Source organism: Dunckerocampus dactyliophorus, chromosome 2 (genome assembly GCF_027744805.1).
Source record: "Dunckerocampus dactyliophorus isolate RoL2022-P2 chromosome 2, RoL_Ddac_1.1, whole genome shotgun sequence".
Taxonomy (NCBI): domain Eukaryota; kingdom Metazoa; phylum Chordata; class Actinopteri; order Syngnathiformes; family Syngnathidae; genus Dunckerocampus; species Dunckerocampus dactyliophorus.
The window spans coordinates 28,786,804-28,810,529 of NC_072820.1; the positions used below are offsets into that span (position 1 = coordinate 28,786,804).

Genomic DNA, 23,726 nt, shown 5'->3' on the forward strand with positions numbered 1-23,726 from the left:
TGTCTTGCAGCAATAGAGGCATGATTGATTGTTCATTACGTACACGGTCGCGAGTGAATATAAACATGCAAAATAAAATGTTTGTGCAGGAGGGCGATTATGAGAGAGGGAGATTAGACCCAAACGTTATAAAAGACAGCATCCAATCTGCGCATAAACAGAATTATTCAACCCCTTAATGACATCACCGCCTCCCCACCCACTTTACAAAACACATGCAATTACAGAGATTGGAGTGGGGGCCACAGAGGAGCGCTCAAGAGGCGGGTGGTGCAGGCGAGGAGGAACGCAAGCAAGCGCGCGCGAGAGAGAAAAAGGGGTTTTAAATCCTTAGTTAAGCTTCGGGACAGCCGCAGATCCTCTTACGCAACGCGAGCCGACTCGCTGAGCGCCACTCATCAACACGACTGGCTTGCAAACAAATATGAGACAGCAGAATGTTCAAACCCCCCGCTCCCCTCCATGAGATAACACTGCAGGTGTCCCACAGGGGATCCGAATCATTTACTCGTAGTTTGTGATGTTTTTGCACAACAACAACCACAATAGCAAACACAGTGCAGAGTTCTCGCATTGGTTGTGCGGGTGTAGGCCTACCTAATGTTATGTCTGCGGAGCGTATGATTTTGACGGGGATTTGGGTTCTTGACGTATATCCTTGAAAAACCATTCGCTAATCCTCAAACGCTACCTCTTGCGTAACTCCTCGGATGCACTTCGGAGGGATTTGGGAATGAAGGGGTATGGCACGACGGCAGCAGAGGCTGCCACGTTATGAGATATTTTAAAAGTGTGCTCAGTCTGTATGATATATCAACCATGCACAATAATGGTCTCTATAAATCCTGTGTCAGCGACACTGTGTGTCTTTGTCAGAGCAAATCAGGTTCCTGTTTCGGCACGTGGATAGGCTCAAACTGACAACAATATCTGCTGCACTTGGTAAGTCTCCAAGTGTGATGAGAAGCTGAGACTTGAACACAGGCTCTAAGAGACAGGCTGCTTGTGAATTAGGATGGTTTGTCGAAAGCGACATACACTATATCGATCAGACATGGAAAAAGGAGCGTCTCAAAAAATGCGCGGGAATGCTGGTGATGCTAAGGCCGAAATGCAATGCTGCAGTCGCTTTCAAATCCCGTGGCAATAAGCTAAATGGTTCCATTTTTGGTGCCCACTTGTGGCCAAAATAGGAGAAGACAGCGTTGTGATGCCTTCATGTTACAGGTTAGATAAGTAAATATCACTGCAAATTCGAAGTTGGGTTTCCCCTAGGATTTTTTTTAAGCTATGGTGGTGGGCTGCATGGGAGGGCGGACTGCTGCCGTTGTGTTGTGCCACTGCTGCGTCTTCATTTTTTTATGACTTACAGTATTTATTTAAAAGTCAAGTGGTAGACCCAAAAAAATCACCACTGCGCTGAGTCGGAGGATCCGATTCGCTGTCCATCTGTGGGAAAAGGGTTTCAAAAACAAAAAACAAATTCAAAGACCTCGTCTCCTTCAACGCCACAAAACTGCCCGTTTAGACTTTGCCAGGGAGCATCAAACATGGAACATTTGAAAGGTGGAAAAAAGTTTTATTCTCTGATGAGAAAAAATGTAACCTTGACGGTCCAGATGGCTTCCAACGTTACTGGCATGACAAGGAGATCCCACCTGACATGTTTCTACCCGGCACAGTGGAGGGGCGCCCATCATGATCTGGGGTGCTTTTTCATTCAGTGGAACACTGGATCTTCAGGTGGTGCAGGGTCGTCAAACGGTGGCTGTTTACGTGCAGATGTTGCAGGGGCATCCTTCATGACTGAGGGCCCTCGTCTGTGTGGTAACAGCTGGGTTTTTCAACAGGACAACGCTGCAGTTCACAATGCTCGCTTGACCAAGGACTTCTTCAGGGAGAATAACATCACTCTTTTGGACCATCCTGCATGTTCCCCTCATTTAAATCCCATAGAGAACATTTGGGGATGGATGGCAAGGGAAGTTTATAAAAATGGCCATCAGTTCCAGACAGTTGATGCCCTTAGTGAAGCCATCTTCACCATTTGGAGCAATGTTCCCACTAGCCTCCTGGAAACACTCACATCAAGCATGCCCAAACCATTTTTGAAGTGATTAACGAGAACGGTGGAGCTACTCATTACTGAGTCCTACTGAGAACATTTTTTGTTCTGGTTTGGAGAGTTTTTTGTTTATTTTTGAGCGATGGTCTTAAACTTTTGATCAGCTTATAAACAGCCTATTTCAGTTTAATTGTTGTTTTCAATAAATTACTTTTTCAAAATGCATTTGCCTCACTCCCCCTTCTTGCTTTTGCATATTGTGCAGCTCCAGCAGTTAGCTAGTTTGCTAGCGGCGGCACGAAGGAGATTAATTGACAATGGTCTACAGCCAATCAGGACGCAGAACACATTGGGTGGGTTCTCCCTTGGCAAATAAGGACTGTTCTGGCTCTATATTTAGCCGGTTGTTGTCTACTGTGGGTTTGTAATATGCTTGTACAGGCACGTAAACACACTGAGATAAGTGGAGCTGCACACGTCTTCAACATGAGTATACAACACCCTCTACAGGTAGCAGTAGCAAATACAATAACAGACACATACAACAGAGCACCGATATATCGCTCTAATACACCACAAGGCCGCACAACACCATGAGCGTTCACACGCTGTTAAAAAAATATATGCAAAATTGCACTTAAAAGAAATCTGCAAAAGGTGAACACAATGTACCGAGGGAACACTATCATACAAAATGCTAAACGCAACGGATTCAGCTAAATAAGAATAATAATAACTATAATTTGAATTGTAATTGCTGCTGCACTCACGCTTCACCGCAGCAAGAAAAGTTACACAGAGAATCTATCAGGTCTCATTAATCTTGTTAGTCCAATTAGCACGCACACACAAGCACCAGAGGAGGGATAACTTCACCAAGCTCTATGTTTGTGTGTGTGTGTGTGTGTGTGTGTGTGTGTGTGTGTGTGTGTCTGGGGATTCTAAAATGGACTTCAGAGGGACGTTAGCATTAACCACATACAGTACCAGGCCGAGCACAGACAGGATGCACACACACACACACACACACACACACACACACACAGAGACACATAGCATATGTGGCGGCACTCAAGCAAGCAGACAAGGCCACTCAAAGCTCGCTTTGTATCAATCCTGTGCAGCTAAACCCCCTCAACCCCACCCCCCACACACACTCTCCGTCCACAAAGCAGCAGACAGTGCTCAGGCGGCTCTCGGCGGAGCGTTTAGTCTCGTCGACAGGCGGCCTCCCACCCTCCATCTGTCACATGACACATTTGCCAGGATGACACGCACACTGGTGCGCCCGAGGTAGTCCTACTCAAAATGTCCCCGTAAAGTGAAGATGTCAAGGGCGCACAAAGATAGACGAGCAAACACACACACACACAAACACACCCAGCGCTGAGTGAAGCAGCATGAGAGTCATGCATCTTTAATAGAACATCATAGATCATAGATGGCTAATAATGTAAGAGGAGCTGCACTGTGATGAGCACCCCCCCCCCCGTGATATCAAGTGACAGGTCATGTGGGCATGAGGCAGTACTGCAAGGGTCACCCTAAAGCTGTTTATGCTGGGCGCACAGGCGCAAACACGCACGCACACACAATTCTTGTTTGCTCAGGATATTTTTGTCCAATTGGTGAGTCGTCGTTTCCATTTCGGACCAAATTGTCATCATTCATGTCCTGAAAATGGGTATTTCCTGGCTGCGTTACATCTAAGTAGTTACATCACTAACGTTACATAATTTAAACAAAATATTAAGGTTTCGTTGAACATACACTCCGGAACTAAATGTTAAGACCAGTGGAACAATTGCAAGAATTTACATTTTGCAATGTTGGATCTTAATGAGGTTTTAAGTAGAAGAAATGGGAGTGAGACCTTTTTTTTGAGTAAGCAATTTATTGCAAACAAGCATTGAAGTGGAATTTGCTGCTCATCAGCTCATCAAAAGTTTAAGACCACACGCTTTAAAAGGAAAAATGTAGATTGAATGTGATTTTTAGAGATATACGACAATATCTTTTTTTCTCAAACTGATACCGATAACTTTGTGCTTCTCAACACCAATAAGGTACCTGTAAGTGATCTACTTTTTTAAAATTTAGATTTAACTACAGTTTGTGCACACCTAGAGGTAAGAAGGACTCGAAAAAATATGGATTTGACCAACTGTACAAGTTGATTTGTCCTAATCAAATATCAGGACAATACTACTACCACACCACTACTATCAGGAGTATAGAGAGGAGGGAGACGCCTGCTGTGGCCCAGTAAGGTGCAGAAGATTCGAACACACACTCCGAGCAGCCAGTGTGCCGCTGCAGAGGTCAGGAGGACTGGAGTATAGAGTGGGAGAAGCCACCTAGCGTGGCCCAGCAAGGTGCACTGTATTTGGGTACAAACTCGAGGCAGCCAGTATGATGCCACTGAGGTCTCTGGCAAACCTTTAGCACTGGCTGATGAGGCGTTTTGTGTGCTTGGTGGGGTTAATCAGTTCGCCTCCTCTCCTTCCACGCCAGAAAATTGGCCGATTGGAATTTGCAAAGGAGCATCACACATGTGACTTTGAAAGGTGGAAGAAAGTTTTATTCTCTGATGAGAAAAATATTTAACCTTGTGGAGATGTTGCAGGGGGCATCCCTCATGACTGAGGGCCCTCGTCTGTGTGGAAATGACTGGCCTTTTCAACAGGACAACGCTGCAGTTCACCATGCCACCTGACAAAGGACTTCTTACAGAGGAATAAGGTCACTCTTTTGGACTATCCTGCATGTTCCCTTGACCTAAATCCAATTGAGAACATTTGGGGATGGATGGCAAGGGAAGTTTACAAAAATGGACATCAGTTCCAGACAGTGGATGCCCTCCGTGAAGCCATCTTCACCACTTGGAGCAATGTTCCCATTGGCCTAATGAGGGTCCAATTATTGCCTGCTTTCAATTAATGTGCCCGTTTTGCTTTTTTTGCTAGAATTTGAATTGATTTTCGCAATTGTACAATACATAATCAAGGAGACATAAGCCACATTCAAAGCACAATTTGCTGACAATAATTACACGCTATTAAGTTTCTTCCCTTAGGTTCTTAACGGGCCTCAAACCAGGAAGTATAATGGTAGTTAAGGGACAACAGGCATTTTGCAAAGCGCACATTTTCAAAAAATTGCAAAACCTTTTCCAGCATTTCCAGGATTTTTGTTTCATGAACACACTTTCTGCATGGTAGAGTATGCTAAATATTCTAACTGTGGGCTAAGCGCCCATAAAATTTACATCCTGCATTCAACGCTAAGGATATTAGTGATGCAGCGTGCAAACTAATGTGGAAAAAGAAGACAATGTCCTTCAAATGCAGGATTCACCTCCTCCATTGGGAAACAGCTGTTGCTAACACCTGCATGTGTGCTACTATTTATGTTGCAATGAAAACAAAACAGGTTTTTTGCACAGTAGTGTACTGTCCTAACCCCAAAAGCATCTTAGGAAATAAGACAGACAGTGGAAGGGCTGCCGTCCCAGAACTTTTCCCAAATGTCCTTCACTCGCTTCCTCTGCATGCAACGCCTTGCAGCATCCACAAGCAGCAGAGGCTGACCTGATTTGGCGTCAGCCTGCCGCTTGTCTCGGCGTGTTTGTGCCTACTGTCACTAAGGCGACCGTGCGTCTCAAGTCCGGCCTGTCCTATTTCACCAGACACTCCATGATGCCACGCTCGGGCAAGCAGCCACGACTAGAGAGGGCACGTGGGAGCACTCAGGGTGACGACGGTGCAGCTGTGACCTCACAGCAGGAAGGGATGGAATGAGGTGACAAGACGCTGCCAAAAAAAGTGCACCGCAAGGCAAAAGACTCAAAGTGGCACAGCAGCAACTTTCTACCGCCTCTTTCTGCAGACTCAGCAATGTCAGGAGCATGCTAGCTAGTTTGAAATAAAAATAAAGGATGGCGGTTACGTGAATATAATTGGATGTGGTGCTCAACCTATCCTCACAAAAATTTTGTCAGAAATTACAGAAAAATCTTATTTAAAACTGCACTATTTTCCAGTGTCACCGCACTGTACACAACATGGTGACACTGAAAACACAAAAATTCAATATAACACTCACAATGCTACGATTTGTGCCATTTCTTTGGCATCACTGTTTGGAAAAAAAATTTAACAACTTCCAAAATATGATAGTTTGCTAGTAATTACAATGTATATCTTTTTCTACAAAATCCTGTTCAATTAATTTGTAAACAATTTGAAATTAATAATACATTTAAAAAATTGCATTGCAAATACAATGCTTTTTGTACAAAACAAACGATTTCTTGATGTCACAGTTACATTTGTAAAAATAAGACAAATTCAAGCAATGTGAAAATATGTTAGTTATTCTACTTAAAGGGGTAGTTCAGATTTTTTGACATGAAGTTGTACGACATCCCCATCAGCAGTGTACTACAGCAACAGTGACTTACCCCCCCAATTGGTCCTGTGAGTCCAGTTCCGTGACGAGGAACGTAGTTGCGCTTAGTTGCTGGGGCCATTTAAGTCAAGAGTTTGGCTTCTCAAAACGATATGTGTTCAAAAGAGTAACACATTTGCATCACAAAAATGCCTCCTCAAAAAAATTACACCTCACAAAGCACTCTGCATTATATTTGTCTCCGGCTGTATCCCTGCGCACTGTCGCCTGTGCATTCATGTGCATGTGATGAAGACGCTCGCATCTTCTTCCACAGTGGAACACATACGTAAACAAGATTTTCCCCTTTTTCTTTCACCTCATAGTTGGTCCTAAATGCCGATACTATGTTGGAATGCATAAAGGTAAGATTTGATGAGTGCTAATGTGCATATTTGTGCGGTGCACCTCTCTGAAAAACAAACTCCAGGCTTGTACTGGTGGAGGGTGGGTCTGTATTCATTTAGTGCTTTTGATTAGATGTTGTTCCTGTCATAGTTTTACACAACATATAAGATGAATTGGATCGCTGTAATGTACATATGCTTTGCTCAAGCTAGGCCCAAAATATGTTTTTCTAGTTCTTCTTGTATAAAATGCAAAAAACATTTCAGAATGTCACATATTATTAAAAAACAATTAAAACAATTTTTCCATTTATCCATCTTCTTTGTCGCTGATTCTCACTAGGGTTGCGGGTATGCTGGAGCCTATCCCAGCTGACTTCAGGCGTGAGGCGGGGTACACCCTGGACTGGTCGCCAGCCAATGGCAAGGCACATATAGACAAACAACCATTCACACTCACATTCATACCTATGGACAATTTAGAGTCTCCAATTAACCTAACATGTAGGGGTGCAACGATTCCTCGAATATTTTCGAGTACCTCGATTACAAAAAATAATCAAAGATTTTTTCTGCCTTGAGGAATTGCTTATGTCACCAATGCAGTTACGTCACCCACTCAGAGGATGAAGAAGGAAGTGGAGGTTTGAAGGCCCGGGAGAATGAGACAAGGCAAGGAAAGAGATGGAGAAAAAAATGTCCAAAACAGACAGAAAATGTGGCTAAACAGTAAGTTGAACATCGTGACGTGTATCCGTTGTAACGCAGCACTTACATACCACAACAGCACATCTTATATGTTGCATCATCTCCCGAATGGAGCGGAAGATCCGAGATAAGATAACATTAACGTAGCGCAAATCAGTGAGATTAAGGTTAATGTTCCTTCCTAAAGGGGGAGTTACATCCTAATATACGTGCTCCTACGCACTGGATCGTCCAAAAATGGGGAAAAACGCAAGAGACACGCACATTGCCTGCACAAATTTTCAAACCCGCAGACAGCACGCAAAGCCTGTAGGAAGAAAATTGGGATGCAAATTATTTTCTGTGTGCACGCAGGAAAACCTTGCATGCAGCCAGGTCGCAAGAGCAAGGCAGAGGAGGAGTGCGTGTGTCGCGAGTTTAAAAGTACATTTTGTACATTGCCCTGCCATGGCAGCGGCAGCGGCTCTTCCCACTGCGAGCGACTCCTCCAGCTATACACTCTGATTCCCCCGACCTTCGTGGACGCACGGCGGCTGCTCACATCGCGTATCCGACATTAACGCACCTTAGCCCTCCACTGCCGCTGTACACTCTGGTTCTCCCGGTTACAATAGCGGTAGGTGCCGTAGGAAGCCAGTACGCCCATCTCGCAAGCTAAGTGAGTGGGCTTCACGAGCCTCCAACGATGCCTACACACGGTACGTCCCCAGTGACGTACGTCAGCAAGCACGTGGGTGTCACGAATCACTTGCTAGTACGACACACTTGCAACCCCTCTGATGCCCTACTTCCTCTACGTGCTGGCCACGGCCAACACATTTTCCAAAAAATGCAGAGCCCGTGTGTGTGATAACACGCACTGTAACTCCCGCTTAACATAACGTTCGCCGTGTGGAGGGCTAGCTTTCTCTTAATTATGACTACTGTCGAATGTGTGGCAGTTTATTACGATGGTAACGTGACTTCATACAGGGTTTTTTTTTTACCTACAGAGAGTGAGTATGGGAGGGAGAAAGAGTGACGCAGCGCAGCGACATTCCTGCTCACGCAACAGTTAATATTGCACCTTTGCTACCTCAAAATTAAGGCACAAATATAATTCCATAGATGTGCACCTCCAAACAATGCTGGTCTTACTGGTGTAATGCAGCCCCTCAACCACCATCGCTCACCCACGCCAACAGGTCAAAAAAAGTTGCAGTTTGCTCACAGAACCGACGGGCTCTATGAGCAAACTACCCAACTAGCCCGACCCCCGCGAAGATCTACAAAAGTAGGGGTGCCCGAAGTGCGGCCCAGGGGTCATCTGCGGTCTGGGATGGATAAATTCATCTACAAAAGCGCCATCATGTAATCCATCAGACCCAAGAAAATACAGTTTGTTTGTTTGTTTGTTGCAAATTTAAGAAATAAAACAGTTCTTCGTTAGATGAGTCAGACTGTTATTTGTTATACTGTTATATGTACACTGACCTCCTGCTTTGTCCAACGGGTTGACAGGCTTGTTTTGAGTGCACCGACAGGTCGTGATTGGCTCCCGCCGAGCTAACGTTTCCTCACTGACTCGCAAGCGGCAGAGTATTTAAACATTTAGTAGTGACGTAGTTCTGATGTAAAAGAGATGTCACAAGATTCGAACTTAGCCATAGATCAGCCGCACCGTTGTAGGGTTCAAGTTTATGAAAAAAGTAGCAGCTTATACACCGGAATTTAAGGTAATTCTTGTACAAAATCCAACCTTTTTTTTAACATGTCATACAATAATTTGCTCGTTCTCAGTCGTTAATCTGGCAAGAGTGTGTGTGTTAAGTTAGTGTGATGGAAACATGCCCGCGTGCAGTCGAGCTTCCAAGTGTTGAAAAGTGGCATGACCTTGCGTGTTTAATGATCATGGACCTGTTGACATTCTACTTTTATACTCGTATAATCGTAAAGAGGAAGAACGTGCAAGAAACTCAATGAAAATTCAATTTCCCTTTTGGGGATTCATTAAAATCGCCGTTGGGCATCTCTGTGTGGAGTTTGCATGTTCTCCCCGTGTGTGTGTGGGTTTTCTCCGGGTACTCCGGTTTCCTCCCACATTCCAAAAACATGCATGTTAGGTTAATTGGAGACTCTAAATTGTCCATAGGTATGAATGTGAGTGTGAATGCTTGTTTGTCTATATGTGCCCTGCCATTGGCTGGCCACCAGTCCAGGGTGTACCCCGTCTGTCGTCCAAAGTCAGCTGGGATAGGATCCAGCATACCCCCGCGACCCTAGTGAGGAGAAGCGGCATAGAAGAGGGATGGATTTACAAAAATTTTTATTGTGAATTTTAAAAAAAACTTTTAAAGGAAAACCACTTTTTTGGAACTTTGCCTATCATCCACAATCCTTATGTGAGACATGAACACACGTATTTCTCTTTTCTGTACGTTGTAAAGATATAAAATCAGATAAAAAGGAGACAGCTCATTACTGCACGTAACGGGACACACCTATTCCGCCTATACAGCCTTCTGAAAACATCTCCAAAACGCACAGACAACACTACATTTCCATATAATGTGACGTTTATATTAACAATAACATAGTTACGCAGATCGAACTACGTTACTGGCGTATTGACACCTTGCCACAGCACACTGGCTAGCGACAAGCTTCACCACATACTTTCTCGCAGCGGATCAGCGCCGTGCTCTCAGTGCTTCAGACCATTATCAAAAGGGTAAAGCTACATAATGGAGCTGCTGCCACTAATTGCTGTGTTTTTATTTTTTAGTTTGGAAAAGTTAACGCTAGGTGTAGGTGCCAAGGAAGAAAGTTCTAGTAATGTTTAACAGGACCAGCATAAGGCAAAATACTGTATTACTTGTTATCATAAATGTACCGCTTACTACATGGTCGCTGCATGTACAGTATATAAAACCATAAAACCTAATAGAGGTCTTTGTAGGCGGCATGGGTGTGTCCCATCTTTTTATCTGTTTTTATATCATTAGAACATATCATTAGAACACAACATCATTAGAAAAGGGAAAGATGTGTGTTCATGTTCATGACAGAAAACGGCAGCAAGGGTGACTTAATTAAATTAAAGCGAGACAAAAGTAGGCGTGGCTGTTTTAAAGGGGGTAGGCGGGGGCTGTGTTGTTGTGATGTGATGATATGAGTGGCAGCGGCGGCCAGCTAATCAATAGGAGTGTAATGAACATGAGTGATCCATTCGGTTTGACCTTAGCTTAGCGGGACGACATCAATGTGAGCCTGTAGCTATTTATACGCTAACGTATGCCAGTGTAGGAAAAGGTTACATAAGCATATGTCGATAAACACCTACCACAACAATAAAGATCCATTTTTAGCCCATTTTGTACGTATTTTATGCTCACTTCCTACTGGAATTGAAGTGGTTTAGAGTGACAAAGGTGTCGATGCGTCTCTTCAAGTTAAAGAACAGGCCACTTTGTCTTATATTTTGGTGGATCTGAGCATTATGTGTAGGTTTCGTTTTTGCTTCTCATAGCACATAACTGTGGACCGCCAAAGTGTGAAATCTTAATGCTTGACAGAAAAACATTATCAATGAAACAAAGAGCTTTCTAAGAGAGACTTGTCTCATTGAGCAGTGACCGCTCACACGGGGCTCCGTCTTGTTTGTGGCCAATTATGCAAATTACACGCCACGTGGCCGGTACAAATAGATTGCGGTCCTGTCTACATTTGTCTTAATTTCAGAGGGAAAAAAACACACAGTGGAAACTTGGTTATCTTGGTTAATCATCATTAATTTGTTCCAAACGGTCTGACTCTAACCAAAATGGACACTAACTGAATACATTTTTTCAATAAGAAATCATGTAAATCCAATTAGTCTGTTCCAGAATGCCAAAAATGTTAACACAAAACACATTTTTATAGTTTTACATGCGGTAAACAATTTCAAATACATATTAGTTAGGGTTGTCAAACGATTAAAATATTTAATCGCGATAATTGCATTTTGCCCATAGTTAACTCATAAGTAATCACACTTAATCACAGATAGAAATAAGTTTTTATCTATAATACATAGGAATGTAAATCTCTGTAGTAAACAATTTGATACACACCTATGGTAACTACATCAAATTTTATGTAAAGGGATATCAATTTTGGAAATATTCAAAATTCAAGTTCAAAAATTTATATGAATTTCAAAATCCCCGTTTATGCATGTTTAATGTGAGCGGCGCTTTGTCCCATTTTGTTTGACGGTCCTTGAACGCACAATGTAACTTTAAACTACATGGATTTTAAAATACAGTATAGACCAGGGGTGCTCACACTTTTTTAGTCTGTGCTCTACTTTTAAAATGACCAAGTCCCAAAGATCTACTTCCTACTATAAATATAGAAAATTATATTTACTATATTTTAAAAAATACAAGTACGTATTTATGTACGTTATACTAGTATATAGTTATTCTAGTACTGTATATTGTACTGGACAACATTCCAGTATGCTGCACCCTTTGCGTGGAATGATCTGCAAAATGACGTAAAACTTATCTCAGCTTCTTACGTTAGGAGAATTTAAGGATATTTTAAAGGAATGTGAAATGAATGGGCTTTTTCAGCATGCAAGTTACACGTCAAAATGATCTACCTTTTTCTATAAAACATGTCTAAAATATAACCAGTAAACTTTGAAATACTATTGTAAATATTAATGATTAGTATTTCACATTTTCAAAGTTTACAATCAAAGTAGTTGATATCATAATTATATTCAATATGGAAATACAGATAATTACACATAATTCTTCAATGGTTGTGTACATAACCTCCATCCATCCGTCCATTTTCCATGTCGCTTATCCTTGTACATAACCTGAGTACTGGTAATATGTCAGTCAAAATAGCTACATAACGTTCTTTAGGAGACACAGTTCATGTATTACATCCAATTAGCACTTGCTATCAAACATTACCAATATGCACGAATTGAAAATGATTACGCAAAAGACAATACAGCCGAAGACAAGGCAAGTTTCCATTTCATTATGAAATAATTAAGAAGCGGACGTGTAAAAAACACTCGATTTCTGTAGTGGAGTTCAGGACGCGAAGCAAAGCCATCAAACAGGGGAAGCGAGAGAATCAGGTGGAGAGGTTAATGTCAGCTGAGTGATGTCATATGACATCTACAAAGTGACGTTTACGCGATCGACCCAAACTTCCTTGGCGATCTACCGGTAGCTCGTAATTGATGTAATGACACCCCTGGTATAGACTATACTGTATTTTTACCCTTTTTCTTTCACCTCATATTTGGTCCCAAATGCTAATACTATGTGGGAATGCATAAAGGTAAGTTTTGATGACTTATTGAGTGCTAATGTGCATATTTGTACGGTACACAACTTCCCTGAAAAACAATAAAATTGAAAGTCCAGGCTTGTACTGGTGGATGGTGGTTCTGTATTCATTTTGTGCTTTTAATTTGATGTGGGTCCTGTCATAGTTTTCCACAATATATAATAAATAAGATAAATTAGATCACTATAATGCACCTATGTTTCACTGCTGATTATTCCCAGTGACTAGCTCGTCAGCGGTGCTAATGCTAGCACTGTTAGCTCTTCAGCTATGGTCACATTGACATAAGCCCCCAAATAGCTGTCCTCGGCTATGCCTGCTGTTAACTAGCCCCTTGTACCCAAATTTTAGCTTGTCAAAGCAAAAAAAAAATCAGTCGAGTGACGGCTCACATCTTTAAAAAAAACACTCGTTAGTTGTGACACTCGTACGCCCAGATACCTCTCCATAAATGACAAAAAAATATCGGCAGTGCTTCAGTACCTTCTCACAGCTCGCTACTCTCTCGCAGGTTGACGTAGTCCGTGACGATTTAAATCACAGCGACAGTAGATACAAATAACTTTGGTCTTGTTGCGACAGCCATCTGCCAGGGCTTTGAAGCTAAATTTACCAATCAAAATACTCTTCTCTTTGTCCTTTTCTGCTCAATATTTGTTGCCGCTTGTGGCTCCGTTGTCACAGCTACTTCCTCAAACAGGACGTATGCACGTTAGTCGCACGTCAAAAAAAAAATAGTGCCGTTAAAGGAAACGTCCGTTATCTTTGACAGCCCTAATATAAATACATAAAAATTATAAATGAAAGGGATAAATGATGGATTTAAGGTTACTTTTACCTTTATTGAAGACGTGATTCTTGATGTGTTCCTAAAGACACGATGTGGCAACAATACACCACTCAGACATGAGTTATTTCTTCAATTCAATACTGTTTCTCACCTCAATAACCCAAAATGAAGCCAAAGAAAGATTCAAGTGCCAGCATTTTGATAAAGATGATAAACACCACTGAATTGAATCAAAATCAAGAAATAACTCATGACAAAACAGGAAGGTGGCGTCCGTGTGGTGAAAGTACCCTTAAATGTTCATTTATCCCTTTCATTCCTCATTTATATGCATTTAGAAGTGTTTTATGCATGTAAATTTATAAAAACGTGTTTTGTGTTGACATTTTTCAGTCAACCGCTAATGGCATCATACACAGGCTACATCGCTGACTTCTGTATCAAGCTAGGAAACCAGCTTCTTTGTTAGAAGCTAAAGACATTTTCTGATAAAAAAAAAAAATACATTAAGAACACAGTTAGATTCACACAGTGTATTAATAACATGACAAAACACGCGGCGTATTGTACACTAACCAGAAAATGTACAAAAACCGAAGCAAAATTTTGGTTAACTGAAAAACAGTCATGCTGGAAGTGAGTACAGTCGTCGGCTTCGGCCTATCACGGTTTTTCAAACATATCAATGAATCAATCATGCTGTTTCGTGGTTAGAATTAATAAATTGGAGGCTAACTAGTTAGCTCGCTAGCATGCTAATTTTTAAAGCAGTGCCCGTCTCGTGTCCCTGAAGTGATTCCGTCAGCTGCGCATTAGCAATGTGGTGTAAACAAAGAATAATAGGAGTGTAAAGGTGAATATAGGGGTGTTACTTCATGTCTAGATGGCTCTAATAATGTTAAAAACAGTATTTAGTAGATCGTAAACAGCTTTTCTAAGCCATAACTACCAAAATATTCCATTTATAAAGAAGGAGCCCTACTTGGCGGAAATTCACTTAGTGCGGTCAGGTCTGGAACCAATTAACCGTGATAAACGAGGGAATACAGTAGATTTATAGTTTCTGATCCAAACTAGAACGTCTTCTGGTTTACGTTCACTTCTGCAGTGGGTGAAGCCAAACATCTTTGCAACATAAAGCATTTTTGTGGCAATATATTGTGTTTTCAGCGCAGAATGTCGGCCATGTTTGTGGACATGTTTGTGGGCCAGACGCGCCCTTTTTTGGAATGCGTCCCTGCGGGGGGTTGCACGCGCATATGTTTGGGTTTGTTTTTTTTTTTACATTCGACTAAGAATGTATAGTATTTCATCCTGGAATGACTTAAATTGGGTCCTGCACCAAAAAACAGATTCCAAACAGCACGTGTGGTCAATTGAAGCAAGCATCCTCATCTTCTCTTGACGGTCCAAATTCCCCAACATGAAGTGAGACGAGATAAATCAAAGTCTTTGAGTTGGACGGGATCACATGTTGCCGCTGAGGACAAACTCTTAGAGCCAAAACAAATAGGCCTTTATCCGCTCGCGTAAAAGGATGGATGCACCATTGCGGTCCCGAGTCCAAAGCAGATTACATGACAAGAAACCGTAAGGAATGAAAGGAGCCTCAGTCTGTCTGAGCCTCAGCCATGTTAAGATAAGGCAACTGGACTGACCTGGATGCAGAACGTCTCAACACTCTAGAGGAATACCGGGAATTGAGCACTGGAACTTTGCCGTGGATCGCAAAGTCTCTCAATTAAAAAGGCCGAAAAAGACACCGGCCTTTTTATTTTGGAAAACCTCATGAAAATCAATTACACATATTCTGTTTAAGTGTTGGAGAGTGTCCTATGATGCAGAATAGAACAAAGTGTAACTTATCCATGTGACTGAGTTCCAACTAACCTGCGTGCAGAATACCAAAACAAGTACGATGAATGGAGTAACACTTAACGCGGGGTCTTGTCAACTTCCTAGCTAAAGCTAGCGTTGACGTAAACCTGCAAGCTTGTCACCCCCAGAAAGGTTCAATCAAAGTGAACCTGCTGCACTGTTTGGTGTCGGGTATCACAGTTGTCAACATGAGCATTGCGTGATATAATAGCATCAACAGGGAAAGAATCGGATCAATGCAGAGGCCAAAAAAGCAACTATTGATGCTCGAGTAGGAAAATAACATTTTTCCATGCCTTCAACATGCAAGAAGGCCTCATTCAGTGTCACCGTCACATACCCAGTCCTCATAGTGCCTGGTCCCGTTCTGCAGCAGGTCCTCCAACTGGATGGTGCAGTTGGCCACAAAGTCGTCGTAGCCGATGGGCGCGTCGTGAAAGACAGACAGCTCCAGGCTGCGTCCCTCATGGACCTCTGTGCAGAACTCCTGGTGCCAGGCGGGGCTGTTGGTCTTGGTGCGGGTGGCCGTCTGGCCCAGCCGGGTCTGGTCCAGGTTGAGGGCCAGGTAGGGGTCCAGCAGGAAGGAGCCGCTCTTTCCCACGGCATGACGCAGGGCCCACGGGGTGGGCTTCAGGTCCACCGCCTCGCACACACGCACCTTCAGGAGGCCACTGAACACTGGCATGGCTGCCTCCTACTAGTGTGTGTTTTTGAATAGTCTATCTGTGTGTGTTTCCTTCCAATGATTGTGTGTGCGTGCGTGGAGGTGTGTGTGTGTCACTACACAGTCCTGCTACATCCCAAAACGACGCTTGAACCTTAAGCCATATCACAGGTCTGGTGATAACGATGAAGGATGAAGATTTCACTCTGTCCTTGTTTGTTTGTTTGTTTGTTTGTTTGTTTATGGTGCACACAAGCGGAAACAGGCCGGGATATGAACAGGCGGTAAGCGGGAACCCCGACTAAGGGCCTCCACTTGGTATCAACCCCTGTCCTCCGCAGCTCTTTTTCCCCAAACCCAAACGTCCACTGTGTGCCTCGCCCGGGTCAGGGTGGGGGAGAGCGAGAGCAGCCGCGCCTAGCCATCCGGGATTGGCGCTCCAGTCTCCAGCCCCAGCCCGGGCTCCCTCCCTCGCCTCGAAGGATGATAATCCCCCGTGGGTTGGAGCTCGCTTTTACCCGTCAAATCGACCCTGGTTCTCGGCTGCGGAAGGCTCGGAGTGCTCCGGTGTATTTTATGTGCTGTTACTCACAAGCCGTTAGAGTCCATCACGGCGTCGCTGCATAAACGTTCGGTTTTTCCTCTGCCGTTCTTCTGTGGCTCCTTACGCGCGAACGTCAGTCTGACCGCCCCCCCTTAGCTTCCCGTCTCCTCGGGTGCGCGCGTACTGCAGGAAATGCGCAAAACGCGTCACTGGCTTGCTCACGCGCACGCAGATCCTCGCCAGGCGCGTATTCGTGAGTGACCAGACTTGCGGTGGGCGATACTGTAAATGTTGGCATTATTTCGATACCAAGGAAATACAGCAAAATGATTGCCATTACTGATACTAATACCGATACTTTTTACTTGAAAAAAATGTGTTGTTCATGAAAAAGACAGCAAATATATACGGCCAACAAAAATGTTTATTGTAATCTCACTTATTTATAAGCAAGTTAATAATTAATCCACCAATATAAGATAATGATTCAATTTTATTACATTGTTTGAAGTAAACAAAAATAGATCTGAAACACCCCTACACACCCCACCCCTACCAGACTGGGGCCTTAAAGAGATATTTCGGATTTTTTGACATGAACATGTATGGCATACCCATCAGCCCATTACGTCGATTGCGAGCTACCGGACGATCGCGAGGGTAGTTTGGGTCGATGGCATAAACGTCACTTTGGAGATGACGTCAGTCATCTGACATTAAGATACCCTCCCGATTCGCTCTTGCTGCCCCACGGCAATGGTGAACATCATGTCGCAAAATACACACAGAGATGCAACTTTCATCTTTATTATTCCGATTATGGATAAACTAACTGAGCGGTAAGATGTCTATATCTATAACAAAAGTTATCCATTCACTTGTAGCGGCTAGTTACATAGAAAAAAAGTCAATTGTTCTATGACTTTGCTTTGCGTTATGAACTCCACTATAGAAATGCATGTTTTTCTACTTTTCCGTTTCTTAAACTATTATTTCATGATGATTAGGAAATGTGCCCGTTGCTGAAACCTTATTTATATGTTGCCTTGACTTCGGCTGTATTGTCTATTGCATAATTTTCAATTCTTGTATATCCGTAATGTTTAATAGCAAATGCTAACTGGATGTAACACATGAAGTGTGTCTAATGAACGCTACGCAGCTATTTTGACGGACATATTACAGGTACCCAGGTTCTGTTCACAGATATTGAGGTATCATATGTAATTATCTATATTGCCATATTGAATTGAACTGAGTTATTTGTGAATGATACCAGCAACTTTGACCACAAAGACTTTGAAACTGTGAATGTGAAATATTAATCATTAGTATTTATTATAGTAGTTTCAAAGTTTACTGTTTTTTTAATATATATGTTATATGTTTAATAGTAAGAGATAGATCATGTTGACTTATAGCTTGCATACTGAAAAAGTGCATGAACGCCTATATTATGCTTTTTTATAGACTATAGCTCTGCTTTTAACACAGTCAGCCCCCACAAACTCACAAATAAGCTCCTCACACTTGGCCTGTCACCCTCCCTCTGTAACTGGGTGTTTAACTTTCTCACAGGCAGGCCCCAGTCAGTCAGAGTCCACAATCGCACATGCAGCTCAAGAATTGTGAGCACTGGGACCCCACAGGGGTGTGTGCTGCATCATGAAATTTGCGGATGACACTACAGTCATCGGCCTGAACACTGGTGGTGTTGAAACATCATACAGAAGAGAGGTGGCGGACCTCATAGCTTGGTGTCGTGATAACAATCCTCAATACAGATAAGACTAAAGAGATGATCATTGACCCAAGAACAAGGGAAAAGGAGCCACATAGACCCCCGTTTATTGAGACTGAGGTGGAGAGGGTGAAAACCTTCAAGTTCCTTGGCACACACATCAGCGAGGACCTCACCTGGTCTCACAACACCCAACAAATTATGAAGAGGTCCCAAGGGAGACTGTACTTCCTGAGAAGACTGAGGAAATTTGGCATGTCCACCACAATCCTGAGTTGCTTCTACAGATGCACTATGGAAAGTGTCCTTACTGCCTCCATCACTGTTTGGTACGGTAACTGTACAACACGTGATAGGAAGGCACTCCAGCGGGTGATCAAGACCTCACAGAACATTGTTGGGGCAGCCCTCCCCTCACTGCAAGACATTTATAAATCTAGAGTCCTACGCAGAACACACAACCTCATCAAGGACAGCACACATCCACAACACTCATTATTCACACTCCTACCGTCAGGCAGACGCTACAGGAGTTTGAAGTCCAGGACCACAAGGCTGGCAAACAGCTTTTACCCACAGGCCATCAGGCTTCTCAACGAAGCACTCACACACGGCACACGCAACACACGCACACACTCATAGCACTTTATTTGTATTATTTATCTGTATTAATGTCTCTTCTGTTGTGGTTGCTTAATTTATTGGTATATATGTTTCTTATGGTATTTATGTTTCTTATGTTCTTTTTCTTGTGTTTTCTTTTTCTTGGGAGAAGGAACAGAATAAGAATTTCATTGCATAGTATAACTGCCTGTTTTACTGTGCATATGACAATAAAACTCTTGAATATATATATATATACACTCATATTTATAAAGACAGTAAATATATTATTTTCCGTATTTCTAGTAGGAGGTAGATCTTTGGGACTTGTCATTTTAAAAGTAGCTGAAAAAGTGCGAGCACCCATGCCATACAACTTCATGTCAAAAAATCCAAAACATTCCTTTAATGCAGTCAGGCAATTAGTCGGACAGCTAAATCACAAGCGCGCGAAATGAGTTTTCTCCGTAGGGTGGCTTGGCTCTCCCTTAGAGATAAGGTGAGAAGCACTGTAATCCGGGAGAATCTTGGGAGTAGAACTGCTGCTCCTCCACATTGAGCGCAGCCAGATGAGGTGGTTTGGACATCTGGTCAGGATGCCTCCCGGGGAGGTGTTCAGGGCACATCTGACCAGTAGGAAGCCTTGGGAAGACCCAGGACACGTTGGAGAGACTATGTCTCTGAACTGGCCTGGGAACGCCTCGGGATCGGCCGGGAGGAGCTGGACGAAGTGGCCGGGTAGAGGGAAGTCTGGGCTTCTCTGCTGCCCCAGCGACCCGACCTCGAATAAGCAGTAGAAGATGGATGGATGGGTCTCAGCGATTACTAATAATTTGTTCATTTCCTGTGTTTAAAATGTTCCCGTATTACCATTTTCGACTAGAAAATAAGAATAAAAGATAGTTTATTCAACAATTGTCTGTCCTTTTTTGCAGTGTACTTTGTACCTGAAGTGTGCTTTTGTAATGATTTCTACATATCTGTGTTTTTCTAAATAAATACAAATGATGGATAAACACAAACATGGCTGGTATTGTCAACATCATAGACATAGATACACGCTGCATCGACTGGGCTTGTCGAATAGACGCCGCATCGAGTGGGTTTGTCCACTCCTGCGATAGTCGACGTCGCCGCCATATTGGATGGGTCAAGGCTGTGCTATAAATGAATACGTCAATGTACTTGCTTTCATAACTCGCCTTTCTCCTAAGAAATTAAATTTAACTTCTCTCGTTTATACATTCACACACACACTAATATACTTGAGAAACAGTTAGGCAACAAATACAATCACAAAGACATTGTTGAAAAACAATCATTGTTTTTGGTGCTTAACTGTTTCCCAAGTATATTTGTGCGTGTGTGAATGTATAAACGAGATGAATTAACTTAAATATCTTTGTAGAAAGGCGCTTTATGAAAGTAAGTACGTTTACTTGTATTCATTTACAGCGCAGCCTTGACCTATCCAATATGGCGGTGACGTTCACGTACGGCTCAGCGGTCGATGCGTCGTTTATCTACAGTATGTCTATGGTCAACATGGCCAACTGCCGCCCCCTGCTGGCCATCTGGTCGTGTCACCGAGATTTTTTTGTATCGCTTCCGTGTTACCTCACGTAAGCGCATGATATTGTGTCTCCTGATATCTGGTAAATTTGATCGCCACGTACTGCTGCTGTAGAAACGGCAACCAAAAACTGAAGCAGACACAAAACAAACACCAGAATACCACACAAGCAGCATGTTCACGGTCGAGAACAGGAATCTCAAAAATGTTGGTGACCACTGATTTACATAGATTTTTAAAAATCCTCAATGAACATCTGCAAAAAAAGATATTATAAAAATACAAAAACAAAGACCGTCTCAACAGTCAAGGTCAAGTCTCTGCAAGCAAATTTAATAAGTATTTACAATGAAACAACATCAACAAAACACCACACAACAAAACACAAATTAAACCGTGCAAAAAAAAAAGCAGCAACCAGGTAACAGTTGTGTGTTTACTAAGATTAACATTAAACCAAATAAACAAGTGCCTCAGCTTTGAGGGGATGATCCTGTTTCTCCTTTCTGTTACGATGTGAAGGGAGTGAAAACCCCTTAAAGTTTTGAACTACAAATAAACTTGGTTCTTGGTTTGTTGATGTAAAATTGGCCATCACTTCATCAAAATCAAATTGTCATATTTGCAATACCATTTCGGTCCCCCAGTGGGGGCCTGACAGAAAATAATTGAGAACCACTGATCTAAACTAACATGTTTTTAAAGATTGAAGACAGTGATTAGCATGTATGCTAATTATCACTGAAAATATTGCACTTTGTGGCATTTTGTGACCTTTTTAACCCATGCACAGGAGACATGAATTGTTTTTAATAGGGATATCCGATGCTGGCTTTTCTGCTGATGACCGATATGCCGATATTGTCCAACGCTCAATTTCCAATTTGGATATCAACCGATACCATTATGTGTATCATCTAATGTTGCGGAAGGACTGGACAGGACTGGATTTATTACATTATGTATTATTTATTATGTATTATTGCAGTACAAATTTGACAAAACCTGTTCCATATTTATTTATTGTTATTTTTTTTATTTTTCTTATGGCTCATGTCTCACCTTGGTTGTTTTATTTTGTGATTAAGTTCATTATTATGACATTTTTGCAGAGCTGCTGGAAATGTCAATTTCTCAGAGATTAATAAAGTATCCATCCGTCCATCCATCCATCCATCCATGTAATTAACACATCTGTTCTCGACGTGGCTGGAAACAACATTGTACAACTCGCGTAAGCAAATAACTGAGAAATACTTGTAATTGGGCATGGCAAAGTGTGGCCGATGAGTCTAGCCTGCCGTTATTTCCACGGTTTTTTTTTACATTCTCGCTACCCTCACCATTAGCAGTGTTTTGACAAGTCATCATGTCCTGCCACCGGCTCAAGTACACGTACTGTATGTGCTGCATGTGGACTTTTTGACGAGCGAACTCACTGCTGCAGCAACTGCAGGCACGCGGGGCTTAAAGTCTATAAACTCATGAACTTTGCACAGAAACACCCACAAATGTTGCTCATATTGGAAGTTACAGATGTCAACTCCATCTTCTGGTGTAAAGTATTAACTACACGAGGCAGCAAAGTCAGCAACGTTTTGCAATTTTGGCCCTGAAAAAAACAATACCGACATTGAACGATATTACATTTTTATGCCAATAATACGCACATTGAACAACGTCTATATGGCGCTCCGTTACTTCCACAGCCGACCGCCATAAGTGAATTTCCGCACGGCAGTATTCAATATCTTATTCATTTTCTTGTGTTTTTCTTTTTCTGGGAGAATGAACAGAACAAGAATTTCATTGCATAGCAGAACTACCTGTTTTACTGTGCATATGACAATAAAACTCTTGAATCTCGAATCTTGACTCTATCAACAAATGGAATATTTTTCTACTTGTGGCATAAAAGATGTTTATGGTCTTCTTAATACACGTTTTATTAGAGCCCTCAAAACATGAAATAAAACCCACATTATATATACATATATATGTATATATTATATACATATATATGTATATATATGTATATATATTATATACATATATATATATATATATATATATATATGAAGTGTTTTTGTTTTATTAAATATATTTATTTTGTAATTATATATTTATAGTATTTTTTTATTTGATTTCATTATTTTTATGCAAAGTGTTTTAGTTTTATGACCATTTATGTAAATTTGTATTTATTTTTAACCATATTTCTTTTGCGATATATATTTCTAGCACTTATTTTTTATTTAATTGTAGTATTTTTAGCGTTATTACGGATCTGTAACAATTACTATTATTTATGTACATTTACATTATTTGTATTATTTTGTAGTATATATTTAGTAAAAACAAATAATCTAATCAAAAAGACACTTAATTTTTATTATATTTGATTTTTAGTATTTAAAAAATATATATATAAATGTATTTAATTACTATTATTTATGCACATGTTTATTTTACATATATTTATATTATAGTATATATTTATAGTAAAAAAAAAATCAAAAAGTCACTTTTTTTTGGTGTTTTCTTAACTATGTATTTTTCTATATATTTATTTTGTAGTAGGGTGCTTTGTTGGGCACTTGACGTGACGGAACAATACTGTCGGCACGCAGGCCACTTTGTTACGTGCAGTATTGTACGGTAAGCCAGAAGGCAGAACATGCAGTTTGTTGCCCAACCAGGTGCGCCGGTTGATGTGTGATCACGTAGGAGATGGTTCCCTTGTGCAACAGCCAAGACACTCCCGTTTGGTAAAGCAAGGCGCCCTCGGCGTACGAAATCAGTCCCCAGTTCATTGGCGACTCCAACTAAATTGTCCATAGGTATGAATGTGAGCGTGAATGCTTGTTTGTCTATATGTGCTCTGCCGTTGTACCCCGCCTCTCGCCCTAACCCAGCTGGGATAGGCTCCAGCATATGCTAGTGAGGATAAGCGGCATACAAGATATGGATATACATTTAAATAAACTGCATGCAGTACATATAACACAGCACAACAAAGTT

The 23,726-nt window shown here is 41.8% G+C and overlaps 1 protein-coding gene across 1 annotated transcript in view; it reads right to left on the reverse strand.

The window, feature by feature from the left end:
* The window catches only part of prkcea (protein kinase C, epsilon a), a 54,777-nt gene extending 37,803 nt beyond the window's left edge, over positions 1-16,974 (reverse strand). The window contains exon 1 of the mRNA XM_054760667.1: positions 15,921-16,974. Within this exon, the coding sequence (XP_054616642.1) occupies positions 15,921-16,265 (345 nt within the window). The 5' untranslated portion in view covers positions 16,266-16,974. The remainder of the gene's footprint in view (positions 1-15,920) is intronic.
* Positions 16,975-23,726: the final 6,752 nt, after the last annotated feature.